General features: G+C 43.8%; 1 protein-coding gene across 12 annotated transcripts in view; it reads right to left on the bottom strand.

Annotated features, from left to right (window-relative positions):
- Positions 1 to 19,250, bottom strand: part of SPTLC3 (serine palmitoyltransferase long chain base subunit 3) — a 131,020-nt gene that overhangs the window by 41,444 nt on the left and 70,326 nt on the right. For all 12 annotated transcript variants that reach the window (XM_089896563.1, XM_089896561.1, XM_089896564.1 and 9 more), the window contains 2 exons: positions 16,226 to 16,331; positions 7,169 to 7,388 (listed from right to left, as the gene is read on the bottom strand). In XM_089896563.1, coding sequence (XP_089752689.1) covers positions 7,169 to 7,388; positions 16,226 to 16,331 — 326 coding nt within the window. The remainder of the gene's footprint in view (positions 1 to 7,168; positions 7,389 to 16,225; positions 16,332 to 19,250) is intronic.

Raw genomic sequence — 19,250 nt, forward strand, 5'->3', positions numbered from 1 at the left:
ACATGATGCCTCTACCTGGCCCACAGGGGGAACAGGTAACTCCATCCTGTCCTTCCTGCTTCCTTCAATATGTCCTTCATCCTTAATCCCCCCTCCCAAGCTCCTGCTTCCCCGACTTCCTTTCTCCTTCATTTCACACTCTTCATTCCTTTTTGTTGGTTTGTTTCTTCTTTTCCATCCCCATCATTTCTACTCTGGTTCCCTCTCTCTCTCTCTCTTTTTTAACATCTTTATTGGAGTATAACTGCTTTACAATGGTGTGTTAGTTTCTGCTTTATAACAAAGTGAATCAGCTATACATATACATATATCCCCATATCTCCTCCCTCTTGTGTCTCCCCCCCACCCTCCCTACCCCACCCCTCTAGGTGGTCACAAAGCACCGAGCTGATCTCCCTGTGCTATGCAGCTGCTTCCCACTAGCTAGCTATTTTACGTTTGGTAGTGTATATATGTCCATGCCACTCTCTCACTTTGTCCCAGCTTACCCTTCCCCCTCCCCGTGTCCTTAAGCCCATTCTCTAGTAGGTCTGCATCTTTAGTTCCCTCTCTTTAGTTATTTTAATTTTAAATTCTCCATTCAAATCCTTTTTCTTTCCATTTCTAAGTATTTCTTTCCTTTCTTTCTCTCTCCTTTCTTCCCTCCCTTCCTCCCTTCCTTCCTCCTCCCTTCCTTCCTTCCCTTCCCCCTTCCTTCCTTCCTTCCCTTCCCCTCCTTCTCTCCCCACCCCTCGCCTCTTCCCTCCTTCCATCTTTCCATTCAGCAAGTTTGTACAAGGATGTGCGCTGGGCTATGTTCTGAATGCCGGAGCCCAAGAAGAGGCGGAAGATAGAAAGCCTAGTCCCTGGCAGCCATTCTCCACTTACATTAAAATCAAAATTAAGTTTCTGTCCATTATTTTGTTTAGTAAATCTCATAAAAACAGTGTTTTCACTGTATCTGAAGAGGATGTGTGCGATGTTGGCCTGAATGAAGGCACTGGCCACATGGTATCCAGGAAGTTCACTTTGACGATGGAGGATGTGGCGGGAGGGTCAGGGAGAGAGAGGCGGTCATTTTCCAGAGTAGCCGCAGCCAAGCTGCTCTTCACAATCCTCCATGAGCAGCAGCAGGTGTTTTCTTTCTCTGCTGAGAGCTGGTGCCTTCCAGCAGGATGCTGGGGAAGCCAGTGAAGAGGGAACGGGTGGGATGCAGGAAATGGGATCATGGGGCTCATGTGGTCAGGAAAGATCTGTTTTGAGGAGATGATCTGACCTTGAAGGATGGGTAGATTTGGATAGAGGACGGGAGAGGCATGGACATGTGCTAAAATTAGTAATAAAGATGGCATCCTAATCAGCACAGGATGGAGGAGTCAAATGGGGGCAGAGGGAGAAGCTACTGCCTCCAAGAAAAGGTGATGAGGGGTTGTTCCCTTGAAGGGAGTTCTGACCGCAGAGTTACAAGACAGGCTGTGGAGACTAGATCACTTGGGTTCAAATCCTGGCTCTGCCACTTAGTGATATGTGACCATGGCCAAGTTACTAAGCCTCTCTGTGCCTTAGTCTCCTCTGAAAAATGAGATAAGGGTAATACTTAACTCAGGGTCCTTGTGAGGATTAAATGAGTTAATACATACACGGTGCTTAAGAAGCATCTGGTACCTAGTGAATACCTGATGCTGTTGGCAATTATTGTTAATGCATTGCCATCTCAGAGATTCTTAACACTGGGAGCATGGGTTGGGAGGAGGGGACCAAAATGTAAAAACTTCTTACAGTGTCTTTATTCCAGCTCGCTTGTAATGCTATAAGGTTACATAACTGCATGTTGGTAGATCCGGGCATCAAACCAAAGATTTTCAGCCCAGCACTTCCTCCATCCTTATTGGGTGGTTAACAGTAGGAGTGAAAAGAAAGGAAAAGAGAGGCATTCTAAAGAAAGGAGAACCCAGGCCTGATGGCAGATTGCATGACTGCAAAGATGGTAGAGCTGACAGTTCATTGATATACCCAGAGCTGATATTCACTGGCTGCTTGAAGCTCCATTTTGAGAATTTTATGTGTATTTTACATGTATATTTGCATGTATTAACTCAGCTTCACAGTAACGCTATGAGATAAGTATTATTTTTATCTCCATTTTACAGGTGGGATCACTGAGTCGTGGAACAGATCAGAAAATTATCCAACCAAAAAGTGCAAAAAGTGGCTGGATAACAAGGATTTGGACCCAAACAGTCTGTCCTGAGATTACCGCCCCCCTTGCACCCCCCTTAGCTCTGCACTGTATTACTTCTTCAGACTAGAGGAGCGGGCTTGGCACAGGGTGGGGGATGGCCCAAGGAGCACAGAGAGGACCACCTTCACTGCTACTTATCCCTGTGGTGCTTGCCCTAATCCACAGAGATTGCACCTCTGGAGGAGGAGGGGAAGAGGAGAATTCCTAATGTACTCAAGTGTTCATAGTTCTAAACCACAGATTGAATTGTATCAGTCTCAAAATACTTCCTGTCTATTACATTTATTTCTCCAAAGAAACTGGAACCTCCTTGAGAGTAGGGAACTGAGTTATATACTTTATTATACACTCTCTTATAATCCATAGTGGTGGGTACTTAGTGGGGCTCTGGTAAATACTGATGGTCTAATGGAAAGCAGAAGGGTTTAGGGGCTAAGGAAGGATGGTGAGGGTCCCTGAAGTATAGAGGGAGGTCTTAAGCTACATTCTTAGGAACAGGTGTAGCAATATTCTCGTAGCCTTGGGGCATTGCTGACAAAGATCAAAGAAACAAAACAAAGCTGCCTTTGATCCCTAAAGGGGTCTTTGTGTCCCCAACCCCCAATTTTCCTATCAAATTGAGAAATTTCACAAAGCCAAGGTCACACGCATCCTTAGTTTGAATAGATGCCTCACCGGCACAGTATCACTTCCTTTAAGCAGTAAGACTGTCTTGCCCATAATCTTATTTCTTTCAGACTGAGTCCAATTTCTCTCAGAATCTGAGTGTGTGGATGGGAGGTAATTTACCTGTGTGGTTCAGAAAGTGGGACTCTTGGAGTCCCCTCAGCAGGACATCAAGGAAGCCTTGGTTCCTGGTTTTCCGATTTCCTCCTATCACTTGCCCACTGGATGCCATGAACCATGAATTACGAGTTAGCTTTGGTCTTAAGGAGAGACCATGTTGTGTTTTCCTTCAGGCTGGGTTAGAGGTCTCTTCAGACCGAGGTTTCCAAGGCCATTAGTAAATGCAAAACTCTGAGCCTGGAGTTCAAGGACAAGGGTGGCTTTTCTGAGAAAGTTAGACAGGAGGCTCTTAGGGTAAACATCTTGGCATTCATTCCATGACCTCCATTTACTTCAAAGGACTGTTAAATACAGCCAGGGCTGATCACGCAGGGCAGAGCTGGCTTCTGCCTTCGTCCGGCGCCCAGGCTTCTGGGCTAACACTCACGCCAAGCTTGGCTGCCCAGTCCCCTCCTCCAGAATCTCAGCCCTGCAACCTATCAGTCCGCAGGGTCACTTTCGCTTCATTCATTTGCAAATCTCTGGTCAGCCAGTGGAGGCTGTGAAAGCCAGTGCTCAACCCCAGGCATGCAAGAGGACTCAGGATCCTTGCCTGAGCAAAACCGGGATCCTAGAAGCTGGCGTCTGCAGTGTTGACCCCATCTCCTCAGCAACTGAATTAATGCAAATTAAAAAATAAAAATAAGGAAACTAGCCCCATCAGCTCAGGCTTTCTTCCAAGAAGCCGTTCATGGCATGGAGCTCTGATAGGTGGAGAGGAGTAAGTACCTGACATTTCACCTGAAGGTCTTGAAAGGAGAGAAAGATTCACTGTGGGTTGTTCATGGATCAGCTACAGCAGCTCCGAACTCACAGTGGGCAAAACAGTAAAACCTTGCTGGCTCTTGAGAGACTGTTTTAGCAGTTTCCCTGAGGTTGGGAGAGTAGGTCAGGCCAAGGCAGTAAACTCCAAGAGTGGAGATGAATTTGTCGGACATTTTGTTACCAGAAGGCTGAAGTGAGGACAAAAAAAATCTCTACTCTCTGTAGTCGTATCTTAGCACCAAACCAATTTTTCTTTTGTGTGTTTCCGAATATTTTTTCTTACGTGACGCATCTGCCTTCACCTGCTCCCTAAAGATTTCTAGAGCCTCCTAGAAACTATTACTGGGAATATAGTTCCTGTGCCACTAACACTGACCTTGACATTTAAAAAGAGAGTTAAGAGCTAGACAGTTTTATAGTTTTCTAGATTTTTGGACTCAAGTAATTATTTTTAAATCTCAAGATTTACTAGGAAGCCCATGAGCAGAGTGAACTTGAAATTATCAAGATTTCAGAAAAATATAAAGTCCTAGTGTGTGCACTTTAACATTTTTTTATGGTTAATTTTGTTGCTTTTGTAGTATTTAGTATCTAGAATGCTGGATATACTTTAAAATATCCAGAAAAAATATGTATGATGAAACTCTGAACTCAAATTATTTAAACAGATACTAGAAAGGTTATTTTTTCAAACAAATCTGTAGCATTTGCCCAACCCTATGTCCTATCAATTAAAAAGCATAGTTTAAAACAAACTGAAAGTGAAAATTCTTCAAAGTCCAGGGGCGTAAAAACTATGATTTAAATGGAAACTATACATAATATAAAATTAACTTAATTTAACAAATTAAATGCACAGAGGAGCAGATGCATAAGTTCCATTAACTCATGGGCTCATTAGGCTAGAAGGAAACCACAGTTTATCTGGGTTTATCACAGTCTCACCGAAACGATTCCAGACAGGTGTTTACCTGACTGAGTTTTAAATCATCAGGGAACGGCCCATGCAGACACTTTCTCAAGTGACCTCCTATCTCCTGCTCACCCTCCACATCTTGAAAACTACTACCCTGTGTTTTCTAGGTTTTGCATCTTGCTGTTTCAGGACAGTAGGTCTCTGCATGGGTCAGCCAAACACTCTCTAATTCTTGCTGCCACCTAGTGGTAAATTCAGAGACTGCAGAGGATTTGTGGAGGGAGTAGGGGGAAGGGGAGGGAGAGCGAGAGGGGAAGGTGAAGGGGAGGGCGGGGAGGGGGAGAGGGGAAAGGGGGAAATGATGAAGCCCTCTGGGTCTAAGTATGAACAAAATGAGTTTTTTTAAAGAGCAAAAAATGATCTACATACTTTTATCTCCCTCTTGATTAATGTAAATACTAAATAATTTTCACAATTGCTCAGTATCTACCCCAAATCAATAGAAGTTACATAGACAAGAGCAAATGCACTTTTAAACTAGTCCACCTGACCTTAGGATGGAGAGTATGTGAGAGAACCATACTGAGCTGGTCCTAAAGGGGCCGTCAGGAGCCTTTGTTTAAAGCGGGTATCACTTGAAGGAACTCTAAGGGGGACATGATGACAGCTACCAAGTTTGACAACATTTCAAGGATCCACTCGCTTCAGTTTATTCAGGTGCCTTTGGTTCAGGAAACAGAGTTACGCTTGGTTAAAAATTTTGTAGCTCAGAACTTCTGCTAAAGTAATCACAAAGCCAAGTAGCCTGAGTCGGGGGCATGCCTACTTTGAGACCCTCTGATCCCATTGCTTTGACAGTCGAGAAACGGAAAGTTTAACCTCTCACCAGATTTAGCTGACTTTTGTAAGATCCTGGGCATTTCCTACGTTTTTAGCATCACCCAGCGAATTCCCACAGACCAGTGGAAGGATGCTGAACAACAATGCTTTGAGCTCGGAAGCAAGTGATGCTTCTTGAAGGGTAAAGACCACTAAAAGCTCTGGACGTTTTAAGCATTTGCGCATCTCATGGCAGGGTCAGTGGCCGTAATAAAATCTGTTGTTTTAAATCATGGGCTTTCCACAACCAGACTGTTTTTGCCGTACTCTCTGGTTTTGTCTAACTGGTTTACCAGGAGTCTGAACTCCTGTTCCTGCTGGGGAAAATGAGTGAAGAATCAGGAATTTTAGAGAAGCCATCGAGCCACCGGCATGCACTGCTTTTGAGCCTTCTTTGCCCTCCTGGCTGGAGCCAGCTACACTATCACAGTCTCTCTGGGACAGGTGTAGGCCTGGGGGAGACAGCTATCAGGATTTGGATTAGACTGTCCTATAAAGGAGCAGATTAACTGGCTCTCTGAGCCCTGAAACCCAGGGTTTTTTTTTGTTTTTGTTTTTGTTTTTGCGGTGTGTGGGCCTCTCACTGTTGTGGCCTCTCCCGTTGCGGAGCACGGGCTCCGTCGCGCGCAGGCTGAGCGGCCATGGCTCACGGGCCCAGCCGCTCCGCGGCATGTGGGATCTTCCCGGATCGGGTCACGAACCCGGGTCCCCTGCATCGGCAGGCGGACTCTCAACCACTGCGCCACCAGGGAAGCCCTGAAACCCAGGTTTTAATATTTCATTTTCTTTCTCTCCACCCCTTCCGTCTTCTTTTAAAATCCTTTGAAGCATTTGTTTTATTTTAGCAACCCCCTTGGTGACATTGGCAGTAGAATGACAGGGATAACACTTAACAGTCTGATTCCTTCAGATCAGAATCTTAAGTCACCTAGATAAGGTATCAGAGGATGACAAGATTTGACCCATGGCTTATCCAAAATTGTGGAAGACAATTAGTTTGCAGAGAAAATCTCTAAAAAAGACATTGTCGATCTTGCTACTATTTTGATTAAAACTCTGAAAACCCACAACTTGTAGCACAGGGTCAGTGTCCTGAGCATCTGACCTCTGCTCACTGTTTCTACCACCCATCTTGCATTTTTCACGCCACAAAACCCAAACGACTTACCGTTCTGCAGCATCACTTCTGTGGCTTGTTAGCCATCATTCCCTCTTTCTGAAATATAAACCCCGCTGCCCCATCCTTTGTCTACAAGACTGACATTCATTCTAAGACTTCTTAGGTACTGCCCTTTCCTTTGTACTGTCTTTGCCTGTGTGCACAGCCGGTGTTGTCTTTTTATGGTCATGTGATTGCTCATCACATGCTCCTCTGCGCTATCACAGAATGAGCTCCTTGACCTTCTGGGCCTGCCATGGCTGTGAACACACAGTGGCAAGGCTGCCCTCAGCAGTCAAGTGTGTTGAACTGAACTGAAGCTCTCAGGGAAATCGGAAGACCCCGCAGACTACCTTCCGAGGGCATTCAGGTTTTAAACAGACACAAGGGACCTGTCTCTTACCTTCCTTCCAGCTATGTAACCTCCCGAGGCGCCAAAGCTTTTGGTGAATGTGCCCATAAATACATCAATATCTCTGGGGTCCATTGCAAAGTACTCCATCACACCGCGGCCGGTCGGGCCCACGGACCCAATACTGTGAGCTTCATCTACGTAGAGGTAAGCCTTGTATTTCTTCTTTAGAGCCACGATCTGGGATAGACGCGCGATGGAACCTTCCATGCTAGGGCATAAGGAGAAATGCTCATCACCCGTGTGTACCCTCCAGGGAAACTCTGTGTCACTCTCCCTTTCAGTACTTCTCAGACAGTCTGCCCTGACACCAGATGGGGATGGCAGGGACATGCCATTCCTTTCTTCTGAAGGCATATTTTATTTGGTGGAGACAAACCTCTCAATCTTGTAAGGCTGCTCTGGCATTATTTCACTTGGGGAAAAAAAATAATTTACATTCAGTGGATTTAAGTGCTTTGAGTTGTTATAGCTAGTTCCCAAGTAAACAGCTCACTGCATTGTTGATCAATTTATCAATATTAGTAAAGCCGACTAGCATAACTAGACTGACCATGTTGGATTCTAGGTATTTTGCTAGTTTTAATTAAATTGCTCTATGTTGATGTATCTTCATCAGCCTGCTACTGTCTACTTGGTCAGTTCTCTCTGACCTAAACTCAGTGCTTGAATTGCCAAAGATTAAAAGAAGGAATTAAAAACACACAAAAGAACTTTAAGACATCATAAATTTGTTAAAGCATGGGAGAAAGTCCTTAGGGTCTCCTGTTCAGTCCTCACTGAACTCAAAGGCTTATTCGAGGCTTCTGGTGGTGTCCCTTCTTTTCCTTTAGGGCAATGGTTCTCAATCTTGAGTGAGCATCAGAGTCCCTTGAATGGTTTGTTACAACACAGATTGCTGGGTCCCACCCACAGGGTTTCTGATTTAATAGGTCTGGGATGGGCTTCGAATTTGCATTTCCACCAAGCTCCTGGGAGATTCTCCTACTGCTAGCTGGCAACAGCACTCTGAGAACCACTGCTATAGATCAACTTTTGTTGCCTAAGTGCTTAATTTTTCATGGTATTATTGTAATTTGGTAAATTTACATGGTATTTTAAATTGCAAAAACACTTCTAGTCCTCCAGCAAAGGGAAAGACAGGAAGTAAATAAGCAAGTGAAATGAACATTGATATTTACATGGCACCTCTTGGAACCCAATGGATTTAGAAGAACTCTTGTCTTTAATCAGTTCTCAGAACACTTCTTAAGCTGTGTCCACAGCTCACACAGTTTTCACTGCACTGACAGGCGAGTTCTATGAAAACACACAGACTCACACCCTCACCCCCATGAAGGAGCTTGTCAAACAGTTTAAGCAACCCATCAATTTAGTTCAAGAACTAGTCAATTGACACAAACAGAGTTGACCTTCTCCCTTCTTCTTAATTAGTTTATGTATTTATTTAATGTATTAAAAAATAATTTAAGTGTTAGGTCGATCCAGTCAAAACAGTCCAGCTGTTACATAGTTACCCAGACCAACAGGTGTTGGATGCTTTTTCTTTTTTTTAAAGGACTTTATTTTTCAGAGCAGTTTTAGGTTCACAGCAAAATTGAGTAGAGGGTACAGAGATTTCCCATATACCCCCACCTGACATATGCATACCCTCCCCCACTATCAACATCACCCACCCAAGTGATACATTTGTTTCAACTGATTAACCTACATTGGTGCATCACCATCTAAAGCCCATAGTTTATATTAGGGTTCACCCTTGGCCTTGTATGTGAAACCAAGCAGGACCCTGTGGGGCTCCTGGGCACAAAAGCCTTCTGTCCCCTGTTTCTTATTTGTAGGAAATAGGTTTCAGCTTTCATGACCTACCCTGAGTTCCAGAGGGCAGGTTCAAACAGTTGCTAATCAGGGAAGAGAGGGGATGCAGAGACAAGGGAAGAGCAGTCAAGAAACAATAGTGCGGCCTTGGGTCAGGGTCCTGGTTCTGCCTCAAGGGATACACATAACAATATCTTCGAGCTCTTCTCATATTTACCCATTTGCCAACTGAAGGACATTTTGGTTGCTTCCAAGTTTTGGCAGAACTAAAACCCCCAACAAATGGAAGATGTTAACTACTTGATGAAGTGCTCTTCATTCAAGAGAGGTCAGTTTGATAACCTCCAGAACCACAGAAGCTCATCAAAAGACCACCAAAGGCCAGATTAAAGGAATGCAGGCCCTGCATACACCCTGAGCCTTATCAGCAGCTCCATCCTTGAACCACTGTTATAAAACTCCTCACCAAATCCCCCCAGGTTGGGACACACAGTTTTGAGAGCATTAGCCCCTGTGTCCCCCTTTGTCTGGCAAAGCAATAATGTTATTCTTTTCTACTTCACCCAAAACTTTGTCTCCAAGATTTGATTTGGTATTGGTGCACAGAGGCTGAGTTTTGGCATCATACATTCTATGGGTTTGGACGAATGCATAATGACACGTATCCACCATTATAACATCACACAAACTACTTTCACTGCCCTAAAAATCCACTGTGCTTACCTACTTATCCCTCTCCACACCCAACCCACGGCAACCAGGGATCTTTTTGCTGTTTCTATAGTAATGCCTTTCCCAGAACATTATGTAGCTAGAATCATACGCTATGTAACGTTTTCAGATTGGCTTCTTTCACTCAATAATATGCATTTAAGTTTCCTCCACATCTTTTCATTGGCTCCACAGATCATTTCCTTTTAGTGCTGAATAAAATTCCATTGGCTGGATGGACCACAGTTTATTTAGCCATTTGCCAACTGAAGGACATTTTGGTGGCTTCCAAGTTTGGGCAATTATAAATAAAGATGCTACAAACATCTGTGTGCAGGGTTTTGAGTGGACACAAGTTTTCAGCTCCTTTGGGTAAATACCAAGGAGCATGGTTGCTGGATTGTATGGTCAGAGCATGCTTGTAAGAAACCACCAATCCATCATCAAAAGTGGCTGGACCATTTTGCATTCCCACCAGCAGTGAATGAGAGCTCTGTGTTACTGCACATTCTTGCCAGCGTTTACTGTTGTCAGTGTCCCAGATTGTGAACTTCTAACAAGTGTGTAGTGGTATCTCATTGTTTTAATTTGTATTTTCCCTGATGGCATATGATGCGGAGCATCTTTTCACATGCTTATTTCCATCTGTAAATCTTTGGTGAGGTATCTGTTAAGGTCCTTGGCCCATTTTTGAACCCGGTTGTTTGTTTTCTTATTGTTGAGCTCTAAGAGTTTTTTGTATCTTTTAGATAATGATGCTTTATCAAATGTATCTTTTGCAAATATTTTCTCCCAGTCTGTGGCATGTCTTTCTAATGCTCTTGGCATTGTCTTGCAGAGAAAAAGTTCTTAATTTTAATGAAGTCCAGCTTATTACACTTGTGCTTTTCACAAGGTCATTCTGAAAGGCTGTTTTCAGGTTTTAATGACATGAAGACCAAATAGAGTCATCTTCTCTTACAGAAGTTTGCAAGTTAATTCCAGTATTTTCTTAGAGTAATTGCTTGTTAAAGTTGTTTCCATTGACGGGGAGGAGGTCCAGCCGGCTGACTGCCTAAGCTGAGATGGTAGCCACACCACTTACTAACTGAGGACTTGGGCAACTTATTTGCTATTCACTGCCTCAGTTTCCTCGGATATAAAATAAGCATGATGATGGCACACTGCTCATAAGGCCCTTATCAGAATGACTAGAAATAATATTTGTAAAGTTCTGACGTATAACGAGCACCCATTGGGTTGTTCTTGTTCTCAGGTGGAGCTTAGGAGGAAATGGTAGCAACGAGGCCTAATTTGAGAAATTGGGAGCCCTTGACAATGCTCTGTGTTGAATTTTCCAGGAAGAAAGCATATGGGTGTCATACATAATAAATGGCTGTATGCCCTCAAAATTCTAGAATCTTCTCATCTTTTAAAATGTTCTAAATTGGTAACACAAACATGCTAAAAGCCTGACATGTCACAAATAGCCATTCTTTGTTCTGGAACTGAGTTTGGCAGGAACCGGAGTTAATGTTGAACAGTTTGCAGACACTCTGGGCAGCTAATTAGCCATCTTTGCTTGGGCCGATCTAGCTGATGTTAGGAGCCTGCTCACCTGGTTTATATTTCTTCCTCGAAGATTAATGACTCCACAATACTGCTGATTTCAGGAGTTAATGTAGGGCACACATGAGTCCTAGAGGGAATTCAGTTTTCATAAAGAGCTATATTTACCCACACTAAGTTTTCTTTCTCTCAATGTGACCAAATTTGAATTGAACCTTTCCCTGTAGTGAGATATTGGGTTTGGTGTTTACATGAAAAGGCTATCTATGTTATTGCTGCAAATTGCTGTCAAAGAACACTGCCAGAAACGATTTTTAAAAAACCCAAACAAACCTAAGAACAGTGTTTTATTCTTTCCTCCTGAGTGGAAGGTTGTGTTTTCTTTTGACTTGAATAGAAAAAAAAAAAAAAAACTAAAATACAACTGTAGGTAAAGATAATTCCACCAGTTAATGTGAAGTTCTGTGCAGGGACTTGAATGATTCTTAAACCAGCAAGTCAGTGAATAATTTCTTTATATCTTTTCTATTACATAATGTATTAGCTAAGTAACAAGACTACTTTTTGAAATCTCCCTCTCACCACCTTCTGCTCCACCTATAAACCATATTACCCACTGGCAGGATTGGGATTTAAACCACTGGCTTGCCAACTTACATGGTGGAAAAATCTCCTTGGTGGGCCCTGAGTACAATCCAAGGGGAGAAAGGAAGGTGGAAAGAAAGGGGAAAAAAGGAACTAAGCTTAATGAAAAATAAAGTAACTACTGTTTTCTTTTTCTTTGTCTTTGTTTAAACCACAGAGGTATAGGTGCGAGTTTACCACTGAAGATCTCAGTCCTTAAACTTACATTATTTTGGGCAGGAGAATGGCTTACATTCTTAGAGGAAAGGGCATTCTGAGATTTCAACATTTGTTTATATGTGTATTTTTGGAAAAGGTTGGATAGTATTTCGTGATTAATTTTATTTTGAAAGTTTGGGCTCCAGCTATGCTAGTTCATACCCCCAGTTATTTGGGACCTCTCTGCCCATCTCTGGTGTATTTTTGAATAATTTTGAGATTTTTTTTGACCACCATGAATCAACCACTAGGCTTCTCAGAGACACAAAACTAGAAGACTGTGACTTTAAAACAATACTTAAAAGAAAATGCAGGTGGAAACACTAAAATAATACTATTGTACTTCTAACCCCCAAATTATGGAATCATGGAACTCTACACTTCAAGTTTCAATCTCCCGATTTTACCGATGAAGAAACCGAGCCCTAGACAGGTTGATGCTGAAAGTCAAATGGATGACCTTGCATTTTCCACATTTACTTCATTGAATGTGGACACATGGGCTGATTCTTCTGTTTGCATTGGGCCTCTGTCCCAGCAGGGCCACCTGGTTTGAATCCCAGCTCTGATTTATCTCAGTTATCTGCCCAGGGGCAAGTTATCTAGGTCTTGGAACCCGAGTTTCTTCATCCTCACAATAAACTTAGGAGTACTGGAGGCGCTTACTCAAGATAGCACATGTGAAATGTTTAGCAATAACACATGATAAATGTGAACCCTGTCCTCTGACACCCATCCTTCAGGAGTCAAACAGCTTCGGCATGCAGATGGCCTATTGCTTTCTGAGTTGCAACTTCCTCAACTGAAAATAAATTTAGTGATGAAGACAGCTACCCTTGGTTGTGGGTTTACTATGCGCTGGGCTTCTCGAAGCACTAGCTTATGTGATCTCATTTAATTCTTACAAAAGAACCCTATGAAGGGCACATAGTTATAGGCAGCAACACAGGATCTACACCCATGTCCCAGGCCTCCCTCCAAATCCTGACTCCCCTATAGTCTGTATATAAATATTAATACATACATGATCTATGGATGATGATATTATTATTGCTACCATTATTATTATTATCATAACTGCTTTTGTGGAGTTTACTGACTTCTTGGATTTGGTACCTAGCCTTTTCTACCTTGATACCTACCTGAAACTGTCTGATTTGGCTGACTGCTCTTTTTTGGAGTTTTGAAGAAATTGATTTAGGGGAGCTGTCTGTGGTAGGGAGACTTTGCCCATGGGGGCAAACCACAGCCAGAGATAAGAAAGATCTGGGAGTGACGCTCTAAGGAGGTTTTGTGTGAATTCTAACAAGGTATACATCCATAATACGCCTCTGGAAAGTAAAAGTACATTTGTGAACGGCTGGTTTCACATGCGTAACCCTGGCCCTTTGGAAAATCTTGTGGGAAATAATTTCATTTTCTGGTGAGAGCAGCAAACGAGAACATCCATATGTTCCAGAACTCTACTCTAGGCTAGTCTTATTTTACGGACAAGGAAACTGAGGTCCCAGGAGGTACTGAGGCCTGTTTAAGAAGGGTCCTGTTTCCTATATATGAATGAGTGCCTTTAGGTCACAGTCTCATTTAAAGACAAGATTCCTGCGCAGGTGAGAAAAAAGGAACATCTCTGAGAAGGCAAGTCCATGGACAGTGGAGACTTCTCCCTGTATACATGTCGGGTTGATGGAGCTGCTGTGGTAGATTGCCTCCAAAGATGGTTGCCTGTAAGTCTTCCCCTCCCTGTATACACAAGCCAATCCTCCCATCAAGAGGTGGGGTCTGTTTCTCCTCCCCTTGAATCCGGGCTGGACTGGTGTCATGCTTTGACCAATAGAATATGGCATAGTGATGTTGTACCAGTTCTGGGCCCAGCCCTTAACAGGCTGGCAACTTCCGCTTTCATTCTCTTGGAAGCCAGCCACCATGTTGTAAGGAAGCTCTAGCTAGACTGCTGAACGAGCAAAACCTACATATAGAGAGAGCACCCCAGAGAAGAGGAGAGCATAAGGCACCTCAGTCAACAGCCAGTACCAAGAGCCCACACGTGTGAGTGGGGTCATTTTGGATGTTCCAGACCCAGCCAAACACCCCATAGAAAGCAGCCACATGAATGGCCCCAACCAATGTCACATGGAGCAGAACTGCCCAGTTGGTCCAGACAACCCACAGTAGCGTGGGAAATAATAACTCATTGCTGTGTAAGCCACGGTGCTTTGAGGTGGCTCGTTTCACAGCAGTAGGTCACTGGGCAGTCACCATTGCTAGTGAACCCTAAGCTGTGGTTTGTTGCCACCCTGTTTTGGAGCCGAAGTCCACACCTGGCTCGCCTATCCTCCTGATATCATGGTAGGACCCAGGCCCAACACAGCCATTAGCAGAGGGGTTTCTTTGTGTAACTGATGGGAATATTTGACAGTGAAACGCTGGTGGTCCACTTAATTTCAGCCATGATCAAAGTACTTAGAACACAACTTCTCTTTAGTGAAGCCAAGTTCTGTTTATTTGCAGTTGGGTTCTGTTTACTCTGGTTAAAGGAGATGCCCGTCTGCTCTCCCTCCGCTGATCTGTGCTCCCACCAGTCCAGGCTTGATTGACAGGTGTTTAGATAAGTTCTCCCCTCCCAGGCTGGCATCTGGCACAAATCACACAGGGAGAAAGACCCGTGCTTGAGGCTATGACAGCCCAGAGTCAAGATGAGATTATTTCCTAAAAGTAGCAAGTTCAGGGCCAGTGAGTGGTTCCATTATTCTACAGCAGGGTTTCCCAAACTCAGCACTGTTGACATTTTGAGCCAGATAATTCTCCGTTGCAGGGGACTATCCTGTGCATTTTAGGAGGCTTAGCAGCATCCCTGGCCTCTGCCCACCAGATGCCAGGATGCCAGCAGTACTTTACTGCAGTTGTGACAACTGAAAATTGCCAGATGTGCTTGTGTGGTGCCCCCAGGGATGGATTCCTTTAGCTGCAGAAAAAAAGGCTGCTCTTTATCTCAAGCCTCCTTTGCAGCCACGCTTCCCCTTGTTGGGAATTTAAGCCCTCACTCCCTTCCTTTTTTTTTTTTTGGCTGTACGCGGGCCTCTCACTGTTGTGGCCTCTCCCGCTGCGGAGCACAGGCTCCGGACGCGCAGGCCCAGAGGCCATGGCTCACGGGCCTAGCCGCTCCGCGGCATGTGAGATCTTCCCGGACTGGGGCACGAACCCGTGTCCCCTGCATCGGCAGGCGGACTCTCAATCACTGCGCCACCAGGGAAGCCCCATTCCCTTCCTTTTAATCTTGTTCACTTTCCCATAATTAACCCATAGGAAACATTGCTCTTGCTTCTTCTAACATTAAGATTGAGAATTGATTTAGGAGTGAGTAACTCTGAAGTAATGTTTCCTTGACTCATGGACTAGGGCATCCAACAGAAGACAAACTTGGGAGCAGTTTCTACCTTAGTAACGATCATCAATTCAGACATAGAATGAAGCAAATTCAATCACAACCAGCAATATGAAAGTGCAGCTCTGACTGGCTTAGGGGATGTTTTGTCTGCTCAGCCTACAAGCTGTGGGAAGACTGAGCATGCCTTCAGATGCTAAGACCGTCTCCCCCTCTTCCCAGCTCTGCATCAAGAATTGTACTCCAGGTTAGCCTTACCTTGAAGAAAATGTGCAAGCTTTTTGTAGCCTGATGCTAACAATTGGCCAAGTTCAGCAAGCCTGGACTCTGGGTGCACTATTGAATTAGGGGCAGCTGGGTGCCCACCAGCAGTATCTACTTTCTTGCCCTTGTCATAAAGGCAAAGAGTGTTCTGAGGTTGAATAACCCATCCCCTAAAAGCCTTTGAAACTGTGGGGCAGCCAAAAGTAGTGGAATCAATACAAGTTAGCAATGCTCTGTCAGGACGTTTCTGAAGACACCTTCTTAAGTACGCCAGCCTCCAGGGTGCTCCGCCATACGTATGGTTATTGAAAAGACAGGTGACCCAAGACCTGATGGTTCACATTGATAGCTCTGACTCAGGTCCCTTCATAACACCTATATCTAACTCATTTTTCCATTTAACTAGGAGAGGTCAGCCTTGCCCCATCTGTCAGCTCGCTGTGGGCCTCAGTGTGTGAATAGGTCTCCGGTTATTTACATACCTGTAGATGCCCTCCACTAGGATGAGAATCTTTTTCCAGGCTCTGCGGGTTCGAGGCTGGCCGTAGATTACAGCATCTCTCAGGAGCTTCTCTAGGCTTTGCATGTCTTTAAATAATACACACAAAAAAATTGAGTCATGGGAGGGCTTTTCTTTTCCTCCTTCGTTTTCTTTTTGGAGAAGGAAGCAGATATTTTAGGCTCAGGCTCTGGCGCAAACTTTCAGAGAGCAAAGTCGAAGTCAGAGAACATCCTGGGGGACAGACAAGTCTACTTTTTAGTAAAAGTTAACTCCGACAAGCTGAGTAGTCAGGTTTGTAAAGCCAGCAGAATAAACCTCTAGTGGGAGAACATAGTTTCACAGGCTCTTCAGAGGCTGTCCTCACCTGCCTTAGCAGAGATTGCAGCTTTATATTAAGTGCATTTCTTAAACTTAAGCTTTGTTGCCAGGTGAAAATTAGCCCTGAGGGATATCATTAACTAACACTCACCAGTCGCTGGTTTAGCCACCAGCATGGTAGAGTTTAGCTGGTTTTGCACAGAACGGCAGCATTTTGGGCTGGCAGGGGTCTCACTGCCTAAGTTTTGGGAGGTGGGTAAATGGATGTGGTGTGGAGGCCCTGTTCTGGTACAAAGCAGTCCTGGTTTCTTTCAAAACTTTAAGAAACTTTTGAAAGAATCATCATTTGGGGAATCATCATTTGGGGAACCAGTAAAAATGTAGATTCCTTGTCTCACTCCTAGAGATTCTGGACCAGTTCGTGTGGGATGGGGTCCACAAGGGTTCATGTTTGGGGTCTTGGCACCCCTGGCTCCATCACTCAAAGCCAGACCTATATTTTGAGCTACATAACTGTTTTCCAACCACATTTTAGACAAAACCATGGGTACCTCAAAATAAGCATTTCCAAGATAGAACTTGTGGCAGATGGCATCATTGGCCCCAATTCCTACACTCCCCTAATTCGAGTCCTTTGACATGCGACCTCAGAGCCCTCCCACTAAAGGAATGGAAGATGTTTCCCTGCCTCTGGCTTGGGTTCAGCCAAGTGACATGCTTTGGCTAATAGAATCCAGGGAAGAGAGAGCAGGTTGGTTCCGCGCCTCAGCCTTAAGAGGCCTTACACGTTTCTGCTTTTCCTCTTGTGCTTCTACCAGTAACATGAAAAGAACACTCCCAGGCTAGTCCACAGGTCCTGGGAGGGTCCCAGGAGAGGCTGAGAGACAAGTAGGGCACAGTTAGCCCAGCCCACTTGCAGTCATGAGCAAGAAATAAGTGATATTTGTTGGATGCTACTGGGGTTTCGAGGTTGTTTGTTATGGGACTAGCTAAAGAATGCAGTCTCCAAAGGCCGTTCCTGCTCTAGTCCCCGGCTATCTTCCTCATATGGTTTCTCAACATTCCCCAGCACACAGCCTCCCATCTCTCTTACATGCTTCCCCGCTCTTGTCTGTCTGGAGAACCTCCACCCACCACGCAAGCCTCCACTCAAACTCTTTTGGCCAATAGAACAGATTTTCTTTCTTCTTTGTGCCCTTGATGACTCATCTATTCTGGATTTAAGCACTCATCACACTGCTCATTATTTGAGTTCATGTCTCTTCTCCAGGGAAGGCAGGGACCTTATCTTATTCATCCTTTTAGCCCTAGTCCTAATGCACAGTGCTAGAGCTAAAGTGATATACGATAGTTGAATCGCTTGTCTTTTCATGGAAAAGATTGTAGACCAGGAAACAGGAAAGGGAATGACACTTTGGGATCTAAATAGGAATTATGAGAAAGGATAATTGCCTCATGCCTGCAGTAATATTTCTTTAATTAACTGTGTTTTTAGCTTTTTTTTTTAACATCTTTATTGGAGTATAATTGCTTTACAAAGGTGTGTTAGTTTCTGCTGTATAACAAAGTGAATCAGCTATACATATACATATATCCCCATATCTCCTCCCTCTTGCGTCTTCCTCCCACACTCCCTATCCCATCCCTCTAGGTTAAAGACAGGCAGATAAATCTTCTGAGTCTTCACGTAAGATGTAGTGTTGTTTTACTGTCACTACATCACTGACCACTAGATGGCAGCCAAGGAAACAGAAAGCAGCTTTCTTATTTTGAGAATTTCAGGGATAACAAACGTTCATCTTTAGACCTTTTGCTTTCGGCTGGGTTCCTAAAATGTTGAAGTAACCCATGTGATTGGGGGAAGCAGCTCCCTTTTCTATAATCCACCACAGACCTGTTAGTCTCTGAAGGAAATAAAGAGCTGATGAATATAAGTATACCTGTTTACAGTTTTTCCTTCTGGGACTTGGAATTTACAAGTTTTTATACAGAAATGGCACATGGTGAGTGTGACTCCGATGCCATAGTAATAAAAGCAAACCCAGACTCCAGAGAGTGGGCACAGAGGGAGCCGACCTCCACATAACAAAGGCTGCATACGACAAAGCCACAGCAGCCAACATCGTTCTCAATGGTGAAACACTGAAAGCATTTCCTCTAAGATCAGGAACAAGACAAGGATGTCCACACTCACCACTATTATTCAACATAGTTTTGGAAGTCCTAGCCATGGCAATCAGAGAAGAAAAAGAAATAAAAGGAATACAAATTGGAAAAGAAGAAGTAAAATTGTCGCTGTTTGCAGATGACATGATACTATACATAGAGAATCCTAAAGATGCCACCAGAAAACTACTAGAGCTAAGCAATGAATGTGGTAAAGTTGCAGGATACAAAATCAATGCACAGAAATCTCTTGCATTCCTATACACTAATGGTGAAAAATCTGAAAGAGAAATTAAGGAAACACTACCATTTACCATTGCAACAAAAAGAATACAATACCTAGGAATAAACCTACCTAAGGAGACAAAAGACCTGTATTCAGAAAACTATAAGACACTGATGAAAGAAATCAAAGATGACACAAACAGATGGAGAGATATACCATGTTCTTGGATTGGAAGAATTGGTATTGTGAAAATGACTATACTACCCAAAGCAATCTACAGATTCAATGCAATCCC

The sequence above is a fragment of the Delphinapterus leucas genome, chromosome 15 (genome assembly GCF_059928025.1).
Source record: "Delphinapterus leucas isolate spDelLeu-1000000601 "Yukka" chromosome 15, BTC_Dleu_Yukka2, whole genome shotgun sequence".
In the NCBI taxonomy this organism is placed as follows: Eukaryota; Metazoa; Chordata; class Mammalia; order Artiodactyla; family Monodontidae; genus Delphinapterus; species Delphinapterus leucas.